Raw genomic sequence first — 20,663 nt, forward strand, 5'->3', positions numbered from 1 at the left:
AGGGAAGGAAAGAAGGAAGAAAGAAAAGGAAGGAAGGAAGGAAGGAAGGAAGGAAGGAAGGAAGGAAGGAAGGAAGGAAGGAAGGAAGGAAGGCAGGCAGGCAGGCAGGCAGGCAGGCTAGTAAAGTAATATTGTAGGCTTGGAATCCTTGCTGTAAGATACATTATTTTTGTATACTGCTATTACTAAGTTACGTGATTATTTGTTACTTTCATAGACTTCTTTGAGTAAACAAGTAGTGGAATACAAAACCAGGCAGGGTCTTTTGACTCAATCATACCTAAGGGAGATTGCTCTTCTCCAGACCACAAGATCCCACCCCAGGTAACAGATTCTTGTTGCATGAAGATCAGTCATGATAGTGGAACAAAGAAAAACCTCTTAAGGGCTACTTTTGAAGACCGTGGAATAGCTGTGACTGTCCTATAGGGTGGTGACAAAATGTTCTTTCTGTGTTTGTGTTTGTCTTTTAGTTCCCACTTGGACTTTCGCAATCAGAGGTAACAGCAATGGTAAGATTACCTGTTTTTCTTAATGTATGCAGTCATTCCAAAAGCCACTGAAACCTGAAACACTTCTGGCCCTAGCATTTGAGATAAAGGATACTTAGCCTGTGTCAGACAACTAAAAGTAAAAACAGCATTGTGTATGATATTAGACATATGTCTCATATGAGGAATGGATTCAGCCAGCAGATTAGTAGGAAATAAGAGAAGGAACCCTAGTGTGGTCGTTAGAATGAGCAGGCCATTTCTAACTTGGAGCTAATACAGATAGCCAGGATAACAAATGTCAGGACTTTTATCTTTCCTTGTCTTATCAAAAACTACACGGATGACTACTGGGGAAGAACATTAGGAGTGGGACCAGGTGAAACCTGGTAATCAGGGGTGATTACAATCAAAATACATCGTATGCAGCATGAAAATGTCATTATGAAACTGTTGTTACATATACTAATTGAAAAAAACTTAAAGTGAACTCTTACTATAAATAAATACTGTGAATAAAATGAAGGCATTTTTTCAAAGAAGATAGATAATCTTTATTTGTCTCTGTCCTCAGTGTCTTGGATTCTTTTCCTGTTGTTGTGATAAAATAAAAAAGACAGGAAAAATTATTTTGGCTCACAGTCGAAAGGTACTGTTCATCATGGCAGTAATATTGCATACACAATCAGGAACGTGGAGTGAGGAATGCATGCTTCTGTCCTATTTATATAAGTCTAGTATCCCAACACAGGAATGGTGCCATCCACTGGAAAGATCTTCCAGACTCAACATAATCAAGATAATCCCCACAAGTGAACCCAGAGATCTGCCACCCTGATGATTTGAGATCCTGTGAAGTTGTCAACACTAATCACATTATATAAGCCGCCATAACCTTCTGCTATTGTCCTGTGGGAAGCTGAAGTACAGATAGTCAGGAAATGTGTTACATTTGCCCTCTTCAGTGAGCACAAACCTATTTTACACTTTTGTTTTTAAGTTTAATAGCATCCTCATGGAAAGGAGTGTGGTGGCTTGAATGGAAAATGTTCCCTATAGGCTCAGGTATTTGACCATTTGATCCCCAGTTGGTGGCACTCTTTGGGGAAGTTCTGGGAAAGTGTAGCATTGCTGGAGGAAGGATATCACTTGGAGTGTGGGCTTTGAGAATGCATAGCCTTGCCCCACTTCCAGTTTTCTCTCTCTACTTCAAGTTCATGTTTGAAGCTGTGATCTCAGCTTTCTGCTCAGGCTACTGTGCCTGCTGCTTGCTGCTGTGCCTCCTGGCCATCATGGACTCAAACCCTCTGGAACTGTAAGCCCTCTAACTCTTTGTTCTTTAAACTGTTCTTGCTCCTGATATTTTATCACAGCAACAGAAAAGTAACCAATAACACTCAGCAAATAGCTGTAGGTTAGTTGGTTAAATATTTGAAGATTCTCTACAGACTGAACTATTTGATGTCTGTCTTATATGTCCATTTTGTAGGCCTCAGAATGGGGGGCTACTACATCTTGGTATTCTCACCCAGTATATGCAAGATACTGGCAACATTATCATCATGCAATGCTTTGGATGCAAAGCCACCAGAATGCCTACAGAAAATTCAGGGAATCCTATTTCACTTCCCCGTGGTTCTTCCATAATGGAGTTCTTCCCTGGAACTCTCTTGCTTATGAGGCTGGGCATCCTTGGAATTCTCAAGGCCAGCACATGGCGTGGCAGGAGTCTCCCCACCTTGTTTCCCATCCCAAAAGCCCTGGGCAGCCTCTGCATAATAGCAGTAGAACCCCGGCATCTACAAGAGGAAATGAAGCACTATATGAGGAAGAAGGGATGGAATCGGATTCAGATGATGGAGTCGAGTGTGACCTGAGCAATATGGAAATCACTGAGGAGCTCCGCCAGTACTTCGCACAGACTGAGAGGCACAGAGAAGAGAGAAGTAAGTTCCCTTCACTGCCCTGGGGTTTACATCTCTTTTCTTTTCTGACATACCAAGTTATTTTATAACTTTTCATTTAGGTGCAGTTAATAATCTAAATCTGGTCCTAAGTCTAGAAAAACTATGGTGATGTTGTACCTCAGTTATGTTTGGTCCTCAGAGTTGGTTTATACAGAGCTGTTCATTTGAGTTCCTAATAATACACCTACCGTTTTGTGAGCATTAGACATTCAACCAGATGAAATGTGTATGTGCGCATGCGTGTATACCTTCTCTAATCCACATAGCCGACCCTCCAGGCATGAAACTCATTTTACAGATGAGAAAAGAGAAGCTTAAGGAGAGGTTAATTACACAATCAGCCACTTGCTATTAGGAGTAAGCTCTTACAGCCTGTGCTCTGCCATGCAGCTTTCTCTGTGCTGTGCTTTTCCCTGACACAGCGAGGTTTCCCAAATGCTGTACTCTGAGCACCTCCCTGGGACACAGCTCAGAGCTGGTCCTATACAGCTCCCTACAGTATACAGTCAGTGTGAACCTAACAGAATAACAAAATGCCTCCCATGTACAGCTTTCCCATTTCCTCCACACTACAGGTCAGAGCTTTGCAATAAAGCTCTTAGGTCTTTGCACAGTAAGTCCCAAAGCAGGAATTTTTCTATTTAAAATTTCCACTGTTCATCAGATCTATTATTATTATTAGTGCCCTTGAAAATGTACAGTTACTTTTTCCCCATTATAACCAGTATTCTATCTCAAAATGCCTTTCAGTAGGGTCTCATTGTGTATTTTATATAGAATTTTCACTTGGTTGGTTAATTGAGTTTTTGAGACAGTCTTCCTATATGGCCCAAATTGACCTGGAACTTCTGATCCTCCTCCCTCAGTTTCCTGAGTACTAGGGGTAAAGATATTTTCCTGAGTACTACAGGTAATGGCTATACCATTATAACCAGCTTCTAACCTAGAATTTTCTAATAAACAGACATGGAGAATACAAGAAAGGAAAGTTTCACTTCCATTTTAAGATGTCTGTGCCCTCTTAACAGTAGATTAGCCTTTCTTGATCCCCAGTGGATGCCAGGAAGTGAGCAGCAGGCTATGGGTAAAGTATCATTTCCTTTAGTATCTGCTTATGAGTCTTCTCTAACCACTTGTTCTCTTCAGTTTACCTGTTTTCTTCTGATTAAACTGTTGGTTTCTTTGGCTTGCTCATATTAGAAAGTATATCCAGGGGCTAGAGAAATAGCTCAGTGGTTAAGAATACTTGTTGCTCTTGCAGAGGACACAGGCTCCATTCCCCGCACTCACCCACCTGTAACAACAATTCCAAGAGATTCAGTACCCTCTTGGGACCTTCAGGAGCATGAGGGATAAACACGATACACAAATATACATGCAGTGATAAAAAGAAAGTATATCCAAACAACTATATGAAAGCAATAGTTTCTGATGTGCATAGAATACATTTCTTTTTTATTATGTTTAATTATTTATTTATCTGGGAGAGAGTGTGCAGGTCAGAGGCCATGCCGTATGGGTCACCGAGATTGAACTCTGGTCATCAGGCTTGATGACAAGTGCCCTTTCCCACCAAGCCAACTCAAGAATCCCATGGTACATTTCTTACCTTTGTCCCCAGAAATAAATTTTAGCTTTTCTCAGAATGCATACAGAGCAGTAATTTGTCTAATTTAGACATGCACCAAAAATGAAGAGGTGAGGTGTTGGAACTTGTTCACATGTAATTGTTATACTGTGAGTTACAACATGGGTTAGAGAGAACAGGAGTCTAAAATGTTACTTGCAAGAAAAGGCATACCTGAGTTCTCAAACCTAAGGCTTCAGAAGTAGTCAGTCAACAAGAATGTGTTGTTTAGACAGTCCAGCATTGTCAGTGAGCTGTTTAATAAAATCCTTCAGCCTGGACAGCAGTCAGGTTCTTCTCTCCAATGATTACCATCTTTAAATGATGAAAGCACAAAACTTGAAGAGGAATAAGGAATCCGGGACGGCGTTAGGAAGGTGCTCCCTGGATAAAGTGCCTGTCTCACAAGCCTTAAGACCAGGTTTCAGATTTCTGGTACCAACACAGAAGCCGGTCAAGCATGACATCCACCTGTAATCCCGGTACTTGGGGGGTAGAGATTTGATCCCCAGAATAAGCTGGCTTTCAAGATCAGCCTTTCCGGTAGCTCTAGGTTCAGTGAGAGACCCTGCCTCAACTTAAACAGAAAATTAAAGTAGAGAGTAATCAAGGGAGACACCAACTTCGGGCTTCACTGCAGGTACTCACGCACATAGACAAGTACCGAAAAGTAGTTGTAGTTCCATGGTAAGGTGGTTGCCCAGCATGCACAAGGGCCTTGGTTCTATCCCCAGCATAATAAAGAAGAAAAGAAAAACTCCTTTAGTGCCTTGGAAACACTTATGCTTTCCATTATGTTATATGTCATCATTTCCTCTTAACATACTTCCTCAAAATGTTAGCAATAACAGTACTTTTTAGAAAATAGACGGTTGTAACATTTTAAAGGTTAGCTGTGGTTTCAATTATTAGGAAACATGTTTAGCATTCAGTGGGATACATTTTAGTCATAAATAGCCATCAATTGAAACTGCATGATACTTAGAAGGAACATGAATGAAAGTTAACATCCCCCATAGGAAAGAAAGCCCTCCAGAAAAAAACCCTGCCCCTGCGGTCCTGGCATTGTGCCAGAAAGGTCTTTCTTAGATGTGATTCAAGGGTGGATGTTGGCTCAAAACAAGGACATGTTCTCAGAGAGTGTGATATTCTTAAATGAAATTGAAATAGAATCCTGTTTAAATGATATATAGAAGAGTATCTGTGGTATATAGCCCAAAGTTACTGATACAAATAAGGGGTAGAGCCAGTGTCCAAAGCAGTGGAAGGAGGATTGTTGCCAGGTAGCTGTGGAGAAGTGGAACGCTTTGGACTTGGGGAGTACGGTCTATTTGGAATGAGAGAAAAGGTAAGTTCACTTGGTGCTTAGACTACTGTGTTATTTTTACTGAAGAGTCCACTTGTGTTTGTACATCTCATGGGAAACATGTGCTCCATTATGTACCCCATTCAGAGGCTTTCCATTCTTGTGTCCATAGTGGCTGACCATTTAAGTCAGTGCACTGAAAACCATTAATCTGTTCTCTAGAAAACGTAGAGCATATAACAAGGCTTACAGTCCAGTGTTTCGTGAGTTGTTTTTGTTTAAATAATGTGGTTAAAGTATGAAAGCACACTGTGACCATTCCAAGTATGCCTTCATCTCCTCTAGTACAGTGTTCAGAAGAACAAAAGAACATCCATTAAGATAATGGATGTTGAAGGTCACAGAAAAGTAGAAGCGAGTGGGTAAAGGCACTTTCCTTGCTAAAGCTAAGCCGGTGATTGTCCACTCACTTCAGGGCTACATTGGAAGGAATGGGGGACCCAGAGTGAGGAGACTGGTTTTGAGACTGTTGCTGATGAAGCAGAAAGGCATTCTTGATTTATTCAAGTCTGTGCTGTCCCTTGCTTATGCTGTCGCCATTAACTTTGGCAACATAGCAGAAAATCTCATCAGAAAGCCCTGCTCATCCTAGAAAAATGAGGGGCGATGCCATTCTTCAACACACATTACTGCAGTGCTTTGTCTCTCAAACTGTGCTGCCTTTGAGCTAATTATGTGTAACATATTTAATGAGTAATTTCCTGCTGTGTAAAATTTCCCTAAAGTCCAAGTTGCTTCCTGTGATTATTTTTTTCCATTCTGGATTATAATTCTATATTAGTAATAACTCTTTTCTAAAATCATGTTTAATTGGGGGAGGGGCAAGGAGTACGAGTGTTAGTACAATGCCTATATAGGCCAAAGGCTTTGGAAACCCTGGAACGTGGCATTAAAGGCAGTCGTTAAGTCCCCTGCCCTAGGTACTGGGAATCAATCTTGGATCCTCTGTAAGAGCAATCTGAGCTCTTAGCCAGTGAGCCGTCTCTCAGTTCCCCTGGTAGCTTATGATAGATGCACAGACGGGCAAAAGCATGTCAACACCGTGTGCCCTAAACTCAGATGGAGTCTAGGAAAGTTTTTCCTTTAAAATGTATTACTGATTAGAAGTGGGGCATACTTGTTTAATTCCACATGCATATTAACTCTTGCATTGTTTTATAGGGTTGCTGTAGCAAATTACAGCACTTTTCATGGCCAAACAGTAGAGGTTTATTTTTTCACATCCCAAATCAAGGTGTCCACAGGGCAGCTTTCCTACAAAGGTTCTAAAGCAGTGATTCTCGACATTCCTATTGCTGTGACCCTTTTAATACAGTTCCTTATGCTGTGGTGATACCCGACCATACAATTACGTTTGCTGCTACTTCATAACTGTAATGTTGCTACTGTCATGACTAAGTATCTGTGTTTTCTGGTGGTCTTGGGAGACCCCTGCTTCCTGCAGCACTTAGTGTCTTCTAGCATCCCTTCACTTGTAGCAGTATCACCACCTGTCTATGCATGGCTTTCCCTGTGTCTCTGTGTCCTTTTCTGTCTCATATAAGGCCACTCTCTTTAGATTTAAGGTGTGCCCTAATCTAGTGCAATCTCATCATTATCTTTTATCTGCAAAAGAACCTCCTCCGAGTAAGCCCCAGTGACAAGGACTTGCTGCTCAGCCTCTTTGGCCCCAGTTTGAAGCTGGAATGGAACCTAAATGTTGTTTTGATTTGTAGTTAGTGAGTCAATTCCCATATGTTACTCACCCCTTCGATGGCTGTGACAAATATCTGTCAACTAGGAAGGAAAGACTTGCTTTGGCTAGAGAGTTTCAGATCTTACAGTTCAAGATCAGTTGGATGGAGTCATGGCTTTGGGCCTGGAAAACAGTAAGCCATGAGGTGAGCGTACATAGCTTCTGGTGGAAGCAGTGTGCCTAGGCTGGCAGGCCTCTTCCTGCTCTGGGCCCGGCCTTTTAAGTTGTGCCACCCACATTCCTGACAGATCTCCCTTCCTCATTTGATCATCTAGAAATACACTCGTAGACGCTTGCAGAGGGGTGCTTTACCATCTCTTAGGTGTCCTCAGTGAGGTCATGCTGTCAGTCAAGACTCAGTATCACAACCACATGAGAAAACGTGCTCAGTAACATTGAGTGCTACCGCTGATTTCAGTTTTATGATGAGCCAGGCTGTTGCCCATGCAAGGCCCCCATACTGTTGTGTCTCCTTTGTGATGCTGATTCTACTGGGCCATTCACATCCAGCTAGCTAAGCCCTCACTTTACTTTGACAAGGAAAATGTGCTGAGTGAGGGTTAAGGATCCTGTCTTTACTTGGGCGGGAGGAATTAAAGAACAAATAATAAACCAAATAGAGGCCTTCAAGCCCAGGAATTGAATCATACAATTTTTGGTTCCCTAAGTCAGTATATTCTAAAGTGTTTTCAGAAACTAACTGATCATTAGTACACAGCAGGTTAGTCAGAGGCCGTTTGATTTTGCCCTAAATGGTTTAGTCTGGCCTCTAAGTCAGTTGATAAATACTTGCCTAGCTTGAGAAGAGACTGCAGTTCCATCTTCAGCACTGTAGAAACCAGGCATGGTAACACTCTACTATAATCCCACACCTCAGAGGTATAGACCATAAATTAAGGAATTCAAGGTCACCTTGGCTACATAGACAGCCTGGGCTAAGGGTAGAACCCAGTGCTTGTTAAAAAACTGTGTGTCTCTCCTATAGGGCTGAACAACAATATGAACTAACCAGAACCCCCCAGAGCTCGTGTCTCTAGCTGCATATGTAGCAGAGGATGGCCTAGTAGGCCATCAATGGAAGGAGAGACCCTTGGTCTTGCGAAGGTTCTATGCCCCAGTATAGGGGAATGCCAGGGCCAGGAAGCAGGATTGGGTGGGTTGGGAAGAAGAGGGGAGGGGAGAGGGCATAGGGGATTTTCAGAGAGGAAACTAGGAAAGGGGATAACATTTGAAATGTAAATGAAGAAAACATCTAATTAAAAATAAAACCTGTGTGTCTCACCAGGAAATCTAAGCTTATTTTAAAGTTCTGCTAGAAGAACCAGAGGTGAGCAGTTACAGGACAGAGATGAAGGAATGATAGAAAAGTGAGCCCAGGGAAAAAAGATGTTCCCCATCTGGGATTCTACCCTAGCTGCCCATCACAAACACAGGGCTCTCTAGAAAGAAGAATCACAACTGGCAGGTGCTTTTCTCTGACCCAGCTTTGATTTTTGTTCTCCCTATAGAAGTGAGGTCAGAGGTGAAATGGCCATTTCCCCTGCCACATTCACCGCCACACTCCTTCCCCAGAGCTCAGCATGGCTATAGACTGCATGTGCCTCTGAGCACTGAACAGCAGGAATGCTGATGTTTTCAACCTGTCCAAAAGACCAAAGTTTTGGAGAAAATTCTTGGTGACCTGTGATTCATTTGTGATTGGGCCAGTTTTTGTGCATCTCCCAGTAAAGGCCATGCATGCCTTTTCTGCTGTGTCCCTGTCATTTGCTTTCTGCACTGATTATTTCCACGTGTGAAAGTAAGGGCAGATGTTCGAAGACAACAGTGACTGCGTATGTGTGTAAGTGAATGCCGAATGTTTGGGGGTATTCTCAGAGGCCAGAGGGCATCAGACCCGTTGGAACTGGGGTTACGTGGAATGGTGAACTACCCCAACGTGAGTGCTGGGAATGAAATCAGGCTCCTTCCTGTGCAACAGCAGAAGGCACTTCACAGCATTTCCCTATGTAGTTCTTTCTGGCTGTCTCGAACTCATGATGTAGACCAGCCTGGTTTTGAACTCACAGCTATCTACCTGCTTCTGCCTCCTGAATGCTAGCATTGAAGACATGTGCCATCAGGCCTAGCTATATCTATTTTTAATAATGGTTCCAAGTTTGTAAAACTAGACATTTCCAAGGTGTTAGTCATTTTTAAAAAAAGAAGAAGAAGAAGAAGAAGAAGAAGAAGAAGAAGAAGAAGAAGAAGAAGAAGAAGAAGAAGAAGAAGAAGAAGAAGAAGAAGAAGAAGAAGANAGAAGAAGAAGAAGAAGAAGAAGAAGAAGAAGAAGAAGAAGAAGAAGAAGAAGAAGAAGAAGAAGAAGAAGAAGAAGAAGAAGAAGAAGAAAAACGGAATTTACAAGGGTGACTTCGAATAGCTATATAAATGTCTTCCTTTGCACTTGATTGGCTCACTGCTATCTTCCCTTCCAGATACTAGCAGAGAGTGGCCCAACAAGGAAAGAATGATTTATCCCATAGTTTTCTTCCCCTACAGCCAGTTTGACTCCTTATCGTGAGACATTCCTCTGGGTAACAATAGTGGCTACAGATAGTGTGCTTGCAGCTATCAATTTCCCTCTTGACAGAATTGCGTACAGAATCGGAGTGCACCTGCCCACTTCCTTCTCCCTTCTGCTGCTTTGCTTTGTTGACATTCTTATGTTGGTATTTACATAGGAATAAGAATTGTAATATTGGGACTGTCTGTGGTTTAAACAAAAGGAGAGAAGGGAGAAAGCAGTTGAATCAATTCTTCCTTTACAAGGATTTACTGACTTAGTAGACTTGGCAGGTCTCCCCTGTGCTAAGCGGGACATGACAAGTGGAAAAGCCACACCAGGAAAAGCGGCTTTGTTAGGTAGCAGGGAGAGCGTGAGTCAGATCTAGAGGGATCTCGCCACATACACCCCACATTTGTGCTAGTAAGTGTGAGGACCAGAGTTTGGACCCCCAAGCATCCTCAGACATAGCAGGTGTGCATAGCAGTCAGGCTGCAATCCCAGCATCTGAGAAGTAGAGACAGAGGCCCAAGAGCAGCTGACCGGACTAGCTGTATTTTTGAGCTCTGGCTTCAAATGACTGAGCCCATCTAAAATGGACAGTAATTGAGGAAGACTCCTGACATCAGCCTCCGGCCTCCACATTCACATGTGTACACACACACAGGCACACCAGACATGAGTGCAAGAAGCAAAGAAAGAAACTGGGGCTGATAGGCTGGCTCAGTGGGGAGATACACTTGCTGCCAAGCCTGGTAACCAGTGTTTGATTCCCCACGACTCACGTAGTAGAAGAACGCTGTTCTCTGACCCCCACACATAGCACGATGCATGTACAAATGTAATTTTTAAAGATGTGCTTCTGGTAGCACTGAACTTTGAAGGAAACTTCCCTCCCAGGGAGGAACAATACATGAAAGCAAACAAGGACTGCCTGCCATTCATGGCCAGTCAGAAGACAAGAGAAAGCCAAGTGCTTTCATTTTTCTCCTGTATCTTCAAGGTCTGCTGTAGAGGATTAGTGGGTTGGGATAATGGGTTTCTTGGAGGCATTTTGCAGGTTCTGTCAGTGGCTAGTGGTCCCTAAGAAGTGAGCAGGGAGCTTCATGCTTAAGGACCTGCAGATCACCGCAGCTGCCCCAACATGGTGCAAGTTTGCTATTGGAAAGGGCAATAGAAGGAGCTTAGGGACCACAGGTGGCATGTGAGGTGTGGTAGTAGGAGTGTCAGCATCCAGCAGATCCTCTTCCTGCATGTGTATATCTTTTATGGTCTTGGTCATATCCACTCCCAGGGCGACAGCAGCAGCTGGATGCGGAGCGCCTGAATGACTATGTGAATGCGGACCATGGCCTGTACTTCAACCACCATAGGTCAATGGGGCCCCCATCTGAGAAGCCCTGGGAGCGGCGCCAAGCAGAGATGAAGCGCTTATATGGCAACAGTGCTCCCAAGATCCTGGCCATGGAGGCTGCTATACAGCTGAGCTTTGACAAGCACTGTGACAGAAAGCAACCGAAGTACTGGCCTGTCATTCCCCTGAAGTTCTGAGTCCTGGGCACCAGGACCCTAGGCAATGCATCACAGTTCATAGCCTCTCCCTCTTCATCTCTTCTGAATATTTTTCAGAGAAAGAGGCCTGTATACCGACCGACATGGTGGATACAGTCTGTCACCAGGAGGTATACTGTTGCCAACACAAGGAATGTTCACTGACAAAGTGATAACTGTATGTATTGTACTGGCTCTTGGTTTTCTCTTTAACAGTCAAGTTCATTGAAATTATTGCCTAGCAATACTGCCTGTTTTGCATTTTTAATTTCCTTCTTTAAACCATCCAGAATGTCATAAAAGCCTTAAGCCACATGTCATTTATTCCTATATTTTTTATTAGCTATTTTCTTTATTTACATTTCAAATGTTATCCCCTTTCCTTGTTTCCCCTCTGAAAATCCCCTATCCTCTCCCCTCTCCCCCTGCTCCCCAGCCCACCCACTCCTGGCTCAGACATTCCTACATTTTTGACACCAGTTTTCACACAGTGCATGCTAGCTACAAACTCTTAAATCTTCCTGTTTCCACCTCCCAAATGCTAGCTTACAGGTTTGCACTGCCCACACTGGGCTTCTGCCCACGTATTTTCTGTAACTTTTTTCGTTGGACCCCTTTGAAAATGATGTAAGTGAACATGTAAGTAAAAGAAGTGGCACTTGTGATTCTGTTAGGTGTCAGCCTGCATGCTCTATAAGACCTGAGAGTAAATACTCTGGGCTTGGCAGGCCATGTCTGTGTCATAACTGCCTAACCCTGTCTTTATAGCATAAAAACAGCCATAGTTACTGAATAAACAAATGAATGTGACTGTGTTTCAATAACACTTTATTTATAAAAAAAAATAAATAAAACAGGCTATGGACTGGATTTGATCTATAACTGCTGCTGTAAAACAGTGAAAATCGCCCATCTGACATTATTGTTATCTTGTTTTCTGTCCAGAACTTGGTAGTCAAGCAGAATTGATAACACAGTAATTCCCAAACCTGGTCACTTTTACAGTCTCTTTTGTTGTCAAAATGTACAGTTGAGCTCTTACTGCATATAGTAAATGCCGATTTAGTAAGCAAATAACGGCTGTGAGAAGGAAAATCTAAACATTGATGGAACAGTCCATTTCTAGAAGCCAGCTTCTTTTTAAGTAAGTTATTACAGTCCATTGCCAGGGTGAGCCAGGGTTGACCTGAGGAGATTAGCACATCCATCAAAGGTTGGTGAAAAGATTTTGTATTGACGTGTTTCTCCCTAGGAACACATTTTGCTTCCATCCAGCCCCTGCCCTGAGACAACCATGTCCCATTCAACAGACAAGTCAGAGCCTGCCTAGACAGCAGGTACTTAGCTGAGAGTGCTGTTTTCTATAGCCACCTCAGAGATGCTGCCTTGTCATCCCGCCACTGCTGGCTTCATTACCTTACACAGTTAGCCTTCCTCTCTCACTGCTCTTCAAAGTGAGTGTTAATGGTTTTCCTTCACTGCTGTTGTGAAGGAACACTGTTGTGAGCAGTACCTATAAAACACACATGCTGGCCACATGGTAAGTATGCAATATGTATATTACACACTTGATCTTTCTAAATGTCAAAATATTGAGAGGGAGTCCAGGATATAAAACTTGCAAATATGAAGAAGTCTTGCCTTGTCCACTCTAGCTTCTGGATAGCTCACGCCCAACCATAATTCATACCTAGGATAACTGGGGTCAGGGTGCACCTACTGCTTGCAAGTTATTCTTGAATATATTGACTATCCCTTCCAATAGCTATACCATAGTCTCTTCCCGTGTGTGTGTGTGTGTGTGTGTGTGTGTGTGTGTGTGTGCGCACACACACACACACAGCTAGAGACATCTATAGAAGCAGAAGAGAGAGCTTAGGGCAGGGCATTGGGAATATTTGTGCCATAGTAAACTGTGCCCATATTCAGAAAAGTTGGGATGGTAAAGATTTAAGATGAAAAGAGGAGGGTCAAGTAAGATATTTTGAAACAATATCCTCTATCACAGTGACTAGGAACCAGAGTGATGTCAAAGTTGAAGAAAAACAGTTGCTGTGTAGAAGTTGACATAAGGGACTCTTATTTTGATTCTGACAGCTTTAGTTGCATGCTTGTTTCTGCTAGCAAAAATCTCCCAAACGGAGCATCCGAGAGCCTACCAAGAATTGCTACAGTAGATCAAGAGATGTTCTCATCATGCAGGAAATTCCAAGGAATTTAAGAACTTCATACCATGAAAATCAAAGGTCAAGCATTAGTATTCTCCCAAAGCCCATCTCTACCAGAGTTTTAAATCATATGGGAGCCAGATGCATAAGCCAGTACATACTGCTCATCATACCACAAGGCTGATGCAGCTTCGTTTTGAGACTGCTTACCTAGCATGCATGATCCCTGGCCTCTATCCCCAACACCCTAAACAAGATGTGGTAGTGTTCACCTATAACCCCAGCACTCGGCAGGTATAGACAGGAGGTTCAAAGAGTTCCAGGGCATCCTCAGCTATACAGAAAGTGTGAAACGATCCCAGGCTGTATGAAACTTTGTCTCAAAGAACAGAAACAAAACCAATAAATCTTATCATGATGTAGAAGTATGATAACTCTCTACCAGAGTATTCACAAGGCTATTATGGATTATCCCACTGCTAATCAGAACCATGGTAATTAAAACAGAATGCCATTCCACACCTTTCAGATAGGCAAATGTATGGACAAAGAGTCAGGAACTCACCAAGGAATGTAGGACCATCTGCCTACTATGATGAAACACCATGACCAAAAGCAAGTTGGTGAGGAAAGGGTTTATTTGGCTTACATAGCCCATCACTGAAGGAAGTCAGGTTAGAAACTCAAACAGGCAGGGAACTGGGGATAGGAGCTAATGTTAAGCCATGGAAGAATGCTGCTTACTAGCTTGCTCCCCATAGCTTGCTCAACCTGCTTTTTTTGGTTTTGGTAGGTTGGTTGGTTTGTTTTTTTTTTTTCAAGATAGCCTGGCTGTCATAGAACTCATTTTGTAGAGCAGGCTGGCCTCAAACTCACAGATCTAACTGTGTCTGGATGCTGGGAATAAAGGCATGTGCCACCATGCCCAGCATCAGTCACTAACCCATGATATGAGCCCTCCCAAGTCACTAATTAAGAAAATGCCCAACAGACTTACTTACAGCCCAATCTTATGGAGGTTGCCTCTTCTCTGATGATTAAAGCTTCTGTTAACATAAAACCAGCCAATACCGCCTGATACTTTGTGAGTGAGTGAGTGTGTGTGTGTGTGTGTGTGTGTGTGTGTGTGTGTGTGTGTGTAGCCTAGTCAGACTTCAGCCTAGCTATGGATCAGAGAATGACCTTGAACTCCTAATCCTTCTGTCACCATATCCCTTGCATCCAGATCTATTTTCAACCCTGAGATTAGACAGCTGTTTAGGACCTGGATAAAACCAAAATTCTCTACATAAATGTGGACTCTAGGACTTTAGTTCCAAAGGTCCAGAGTGCTAGAAGTCGCTTACCATTGCTCTGGCAGAATCTTCCTAAACTCTTGGGCAGGAGAGCTGGGAGTGGTGGTGCATGTCTTGAATCCCAGCACTTAGTAGGCAAAGACTTGGGGGGGGGTCTTCTAAATTCAAGGCTAATCTCGTCTACATTAGTGAGTCCCAGGATAGCTAGGGCTATGTAGAGAGACCCTGTCACAAAAAGAAAAAAACAGTGGGGGGAGTGCTAGATAGAGCTGGAGAGAGCTAGCCCTAGGCACTGAAGGGAAAAGCTTGGGTATAGAGAATGTGAACACAGATCTCAGCAATGATGTGGATGTACTTCCTAGTCTCAGGCACTTGTCCAACATGGCAATGGGGGACTGAGCAAATACAGTGAAGTGAAAGATCACATGAAAGGAGAGATGATCCTGTATTCTCCACATGTGCTTTGTCAGCACAAGGATCGTATAAGTAAGAAGGTTAGTGAAAAAAGAAACAAGCAGAAGTCTGAGGCATGATTGGAAAGAGTGAAGGACAGCTACCTACAGACTCCAGAAATCGTATGGCAAGAAAATGGATTCTCAACCCCATAGGAAGAGCAACAGTAGCAACCAACCAGACCCCCCAGAACTCCAGAAACTGCCATCACCAAAGGAGTGCACATAACTCCAACTGCATATGTAGCAGAGGATGGCCTTGTCATGCATCAATGGAAGGAGAGGTCCTTGGCCCTTTGAAGGCTCAATAGATGCTGCAGTATAGGGGAATCAAGGGTGGGTGGGTGGAGAAACACCCTCATAGAAGCAGGGGGAGGGAGGATGTGATAGGGTGTTTCCGGAAGGGAGGGAAACTGGGAAAGGGGATAACATTTGAAATGTAAATAAAGAAAATATCCAATAAATAAATAAATAGGAAAAAAAGGAATAAAATGGATTCTCCCCAAGAGCTTCGAGAAAAAATTAAGCTTTTTTTGTTCCTTGACTTTAGCCCAGTGAGACTCAGAAAGTGTAAGAGGATATAGCTATGTGCCTCATGCCATTGTGTTTGTGGTAATCTATCAGGCAACAGGAAACTGAGATGGGAAGTTTGTGATTGATTGGTGATGTACATTACATGATTCAGTCCCAGAACACCTCTGAAGGTCAGTTCCTCATTGCCCAGATTCAAAAAAAAAAAACAAAAACTGGACTCAAAGTTGCCCAAAGCCCTCAAACAGGGCCACATCAAGACTGAAGATTGATCCTGCTTTTAAAGCTTTCTGAGTTCTTAACTCTGCAATGTGCTTTTCATCTGCAGTTGGAGGGAAAGATTTGAATGAGCCCCATCTCTTAAATTGGGAGAATTGAGTCTCTGTCTCCATTGCCTGGAATTGCAGGTGGGCATTGCTGAAAAACTGAAAGAGCAGTTTGAGCCATCAACTGAGTCTATTTGTAGGGGTAGATTTCATGGGAGTAGAATAAACTATTTAGGGTGGTGTCTTAATTAGGGCTTCCATTGCTGTGAAGAAACACCATGACCAAGGCAACTCTTATAAAGGGCAGCATTTAATTGGGGCTGGCTTACAATTTCAGAGGTTCAGTTCATTATCATCATGGTGCAAAACATGGCATCATGCAGGCAGACATGGTGCTGGAGAAGGAACTGAAGAGTTTTACACCTTAATCTGAAAACAGCCAAAAGGAGAGAAACTGGCTTCCACAGGCAGCCAGGAGGAGGGTCTCCATTCCACACTGACTGAAGCTTGAGCATAGAAGGAGACCTCAAAACCCACCCCCACAGTGACACACTTCCTCCAGTAAGACCACACCTCCTAATAATGTCACTTCCCATGGGCCAAGCATATTCAAACCACCACAGATGGCTACGAAGGCTAAAAGGAACAAGGGAAAGAACCAGTGGTGGAACTTAAGAAGACCCACTATTGGAAGGGTAAGTGCCTGGAATAGAAACCTCAAAACATATCAATAAAAGAAGCCAGATAGAACAACACACACACACACACACACACACACACACTGATATGAAATGTTCAAAGTAGACAAATCCACTGAGTGTTAATCTTTACCAGGAACTAGGAATTTACATGAAACTCTTGCTAACAGTCCTTAGGCACTGATGGAACCACGTGATGGAATACAGTGAATGAACATGATAAACTTGGGTTTAGAGTAGACTGATATGAACTAATCCATTCTTGAGGACAGAGCCCTAAACATCTCTTTAAGATTCCAGTATCTCTTAATACCTTGTATTAATAATTTCTGACTGAATTTCAGAGGAGACAAGTAGTATTTGAACTGGAGCAGGTTTTCCACGTTCTACTATGGATTGGGTGAGCAACCGTCAAGTCTTTACAAAGGCCTAAAGTGAACAAACCCATTTTTCCACAAAGATCTGTTTGAAGGCAATAACAACAATGAGAATAAATGAGAACTCAGCTGTGAAAATGGCAGTAGAACAGGGAGCAGAAGATAGATGTGAGAGATGGACCAGAAATGACAACTCCATCTTTCTAGGTGTTTCAGCCACTCTTTGGGTCCTCTAACCAATCCATCAGAAATCTTGCTGGCTCTTTCTGTGTCTCATATCACACACCCCTCCCTCCCTATCTAGTTACTGCTGTGTTGCTGTGGGAGACACCATGACCAAGGAATTTTATAAAAGGAAGCATTTAACTGGAGACTTGCTTACAATTTCACAGTACTAGTCCTTGATTATCATGGTGGGGAGTGAGGTGGCAGGCAGGCATGGTTCTGGAGATATAGCCGAGAGCTCACATCTTATCTACAAGCTGCAGGCAGAGAGGGGGTCCTGATGTGAGCATTTCAAAGCTCAAAGCCTACACCCAGTGGCATACCTCCTTCCTCTAATAAGACTCTATCTCCTAATCCTTCACAAACAGTTCCACTAACTGGGGTCCAAGCATTCAAACATAAGAGCCTATGGGGCCATTGTCATACAAACCTCCATACTATCCAAACACCACCAACTGTTTCAAATCAGGAATCATTTCAACAGCTCCCTGCACACCCTTGCTTTCTTATAATCTCTTCTCCACATAACTCTTGGGTTTGGTTTGAATGTAAAATGCCCCCCATAGGCTTATGTGTTTGAACCTCTTGTCCCTAGGCGATGAGGCTCCTTTGGTGTGTTGTGGTACATATGGGAACTGGGACCAACCTATTGGAGTTAGCTCAATTGGGGTAGTCTTGAAGGCTATACATATTTTTTTTGCTCCATCCCAAGCTCTTAGATTCCATGTGAGGAACTCTGGTATACATTCTTGCCACCATGTTGTTGCTTTGCCATGCCTTTTCCACTGTGGCAGACTGTGATCCTTTAAAGCCATGAGCCAAGATAACCCTTTCCCTCCTTAATTTGTTTCTGTCAGGTGTTCTGGTCCCAGTTATGAGGAAAGTTAACTAACAGATATTCATATACAGGTATTCATATACATCACTCCCCACACACACCTCTGCCATGCCCCAATGTCACTTAGAGAGGCTAGACAGTCAGTACAAAAGAGAAATTAGTTCTAGTGTTCTATAACACAATAGATTGACTACAGTCTATAAAGGTTTACGGTGTGGCTCAAAATAACTAGAAAAGTATGAAGACTTCCAACCCATAAATAATAAACGTTCGAGAACATAGAAATACTAGTTATCTCAAATAAGTCAGTACATATTTGAACCTACTGTACCCCATACATACTTACAAACATGATGTATCAAAAATAAAATGTAATTTAGAAACCAAATTAAGATAGCTAACCAGGTGGAGGCATTAGCTTCATACAAACAGGGACCAAAGCTACACCCATTCCTGAAGCCCATGTGAAAAACTGGATGCGTGATATGTGTAATCCCACTTCAATAGCAAGATGGGAGGCAGGAACAGGAGAATCACCCAGAAATCAGTGAGCCACACAACCTGGGCTATGCAGTGTGGCAGAAACAACCAGAAACCTTACCTCAACAAGGCTGGATGCCAAAGCCAATTCCTTTCCTGAATGTTTTACTCTTACTATCACATGGGTACCATGGCATATGCATAGCATGCACATTCATATGTGCACACACACACACACACAAACACTAAATAATTTTTTGTTTCATTTGTTTTTTTTTTTGAGACAGTTTCTTTGCATAGCCCTGAATGATTTTTAAATAATTAAAAATATAAAATTAAAATCACAAGTCTCTACCAGCTTCTTAAGTTCTGTGGAGAGATGAAAAGAGCAATAGTCCACGTAGCCTACACTGGTCTTGAACTCGCTACGTAGCTAAGAACGACTTTCAACTTCTGATCCTCCTACCTCTGCCTCCCAAGTACTGGGATTACAGATACTGAGGGCTGAAACAAACTCCAGAGCTTCATGTGTGCTAGTCAAGCCCTCTACCATCTGAGCTACATTCTGTGCTTAACTATTTGACTCTTAAATTACACGCATGGATATCTATCATTTGTTTGATGTTAACTGCTAGAGAATCAAAGACCCCAGACCCACCCCATCCCTGAGATAAAGACCATTTCCAATAGAAGCTAGAAAAGAAAGAATGGAAAGCTCCTGCTGGATTCACGCTATCACCACTGAAGGCACCAAGTACCCTCCAACCAAATCGGAGGCTCAGTAGTCAGCAGCTGTTACATGTCACCTTTATCCAGTAAACTATTGGGAGAGAAGAAACAGCTGCTGCTTCCTTAGTGCTTTTAGCAGACATTTCTAGTACTTTTCCCAGCTGCCATACTGTGCCTGGGAATAGATGAGTCACATGATTTGTGTTGGGCAATGAGATACAAATAGAAGTCATTATAAGCCTATACACAATATTCCCTTCTGTTCCTTTCCTTGGGTCTCAGAAATACTGGAACTGGATGATGTGAGGTCCAGGCTGATGACCTCCATCAGGCTGTGATTGAGGATGCACAAACTAAACCTTCAGGGTTTTCAAGTAATTGCCACAAAGTAATATAGATGCTCATGACGACTGCATGGAAGGATGGTGGAAATGGGGGGAGGTGATGTTGAAGAGGCTACAGGTTTACTAAAAAGTCACAATAGGGCCACACAGGACATAGCTCAAATTTGAAGGGTCTAACACATGCAGAGGGGCTTCAAGTAATACATAGATACTCTCTTTATTTGTGGCTAAGTGTTGGAAAGGAGGAAAGATAGAAGTGTATGTAACTTACTCTCCTCTTACCTCTCCTCCTCCACTACTCCCTGTTACCCACTTGCCTGGCTTACATAGACCTGAATGTGAATATTCTTGCAAACTCGTTGAAAAGGAGTGCGATATGCAAATGCATAGTCATGAGCATGCTGTTTGAGAAACATAAATGAACAAGAGTGTGTCTTTCCACAATGTCAGAATTATTGAATAACAATAAATTTACAAGGTGTGCTGATTGTGTTGACAGCAATCGCTAAGTTGTTCTGCTTTCCTTAATACTGGCCATTTAATTCCAACTTTATTCACACACACACACACACACACACACACACACACACACACACACCACCCCAGATATCTATGGGGTCATCAGCATTAGGTGTCTTCCTCTGTATGGTGTCCAGATGAGAGTATTACAACCTTTCCGCGGTCTGGTGTATCAAATAAGTTCTTGGGCTTTGTTATCCTGATGTGATTTATAATATTCACATGTGTCCCTATAGCTCCAGTATACTTTGATAAAATCATAGGATGGCACCTTTTCTACTTTTAGTTATAAGTTACTTAACAACCTGTACCATTTGGATGCTGTAAGACACATGGTTTTAGGTGTCCTCCAAGGTGCAGAGTCATTTTCCATCCTGAAATAGAGTCAAAAGCTGCTTATAAAATGGAGTCTCTCAAGGCAAGGCACAGTGTGAAAACCTAGTTTTACACAATATGGAAGGAACT

General features: G+C 42.6%; 1 protein-coding gene across 1 annotated transcript in view; it reads left to right on the plus strand.

Annotated features, from left to right (window-relative positions):
* Positions 1-11,585, plus strand: part of Gemin8 (gem nuclear organelle associated protein 8) — a 19,237-nt gene extending 7,652 nt beyond the window's left edge. Inside the window, exons 3-5 of the mRNA XM_029534388.1 lie at positions 474-512; positions 1,981-2,437; positions 11,020-11,585. Of these exons, the coding sequence (XP_029390248.1) occupies positions 510-512; positions 1,981-2,437; positions 11,020-11,276 (717 nt within the window). The 5' untranslated portion in view covers positions 474-509 and the 3' untranslated portion in view covers positions 11,277-11,585. The remainder of the gene's footprint in view (positions 1-473; positions 513-1,980; positions 2,438-11,019) is intronic.
* The last annotated feature ends 9,078 nt before the right edge of the window (positions 11,586-20,663 follow it).

Source organism: Mus pahari, chromosome X, assembly GCF_900095145.1.
Source record: "Mus pahari chromosome X, PAHARI_EIJ_v1.1, whole genome shotgun sequence".
In the NCBI taxonomy this organism is placed as follows: domain Eukaryota; kingdom Metazoa; phylum Chordata; class Mammalia; order Rodentia; family Muridae; genus Mus; species Mus pahari.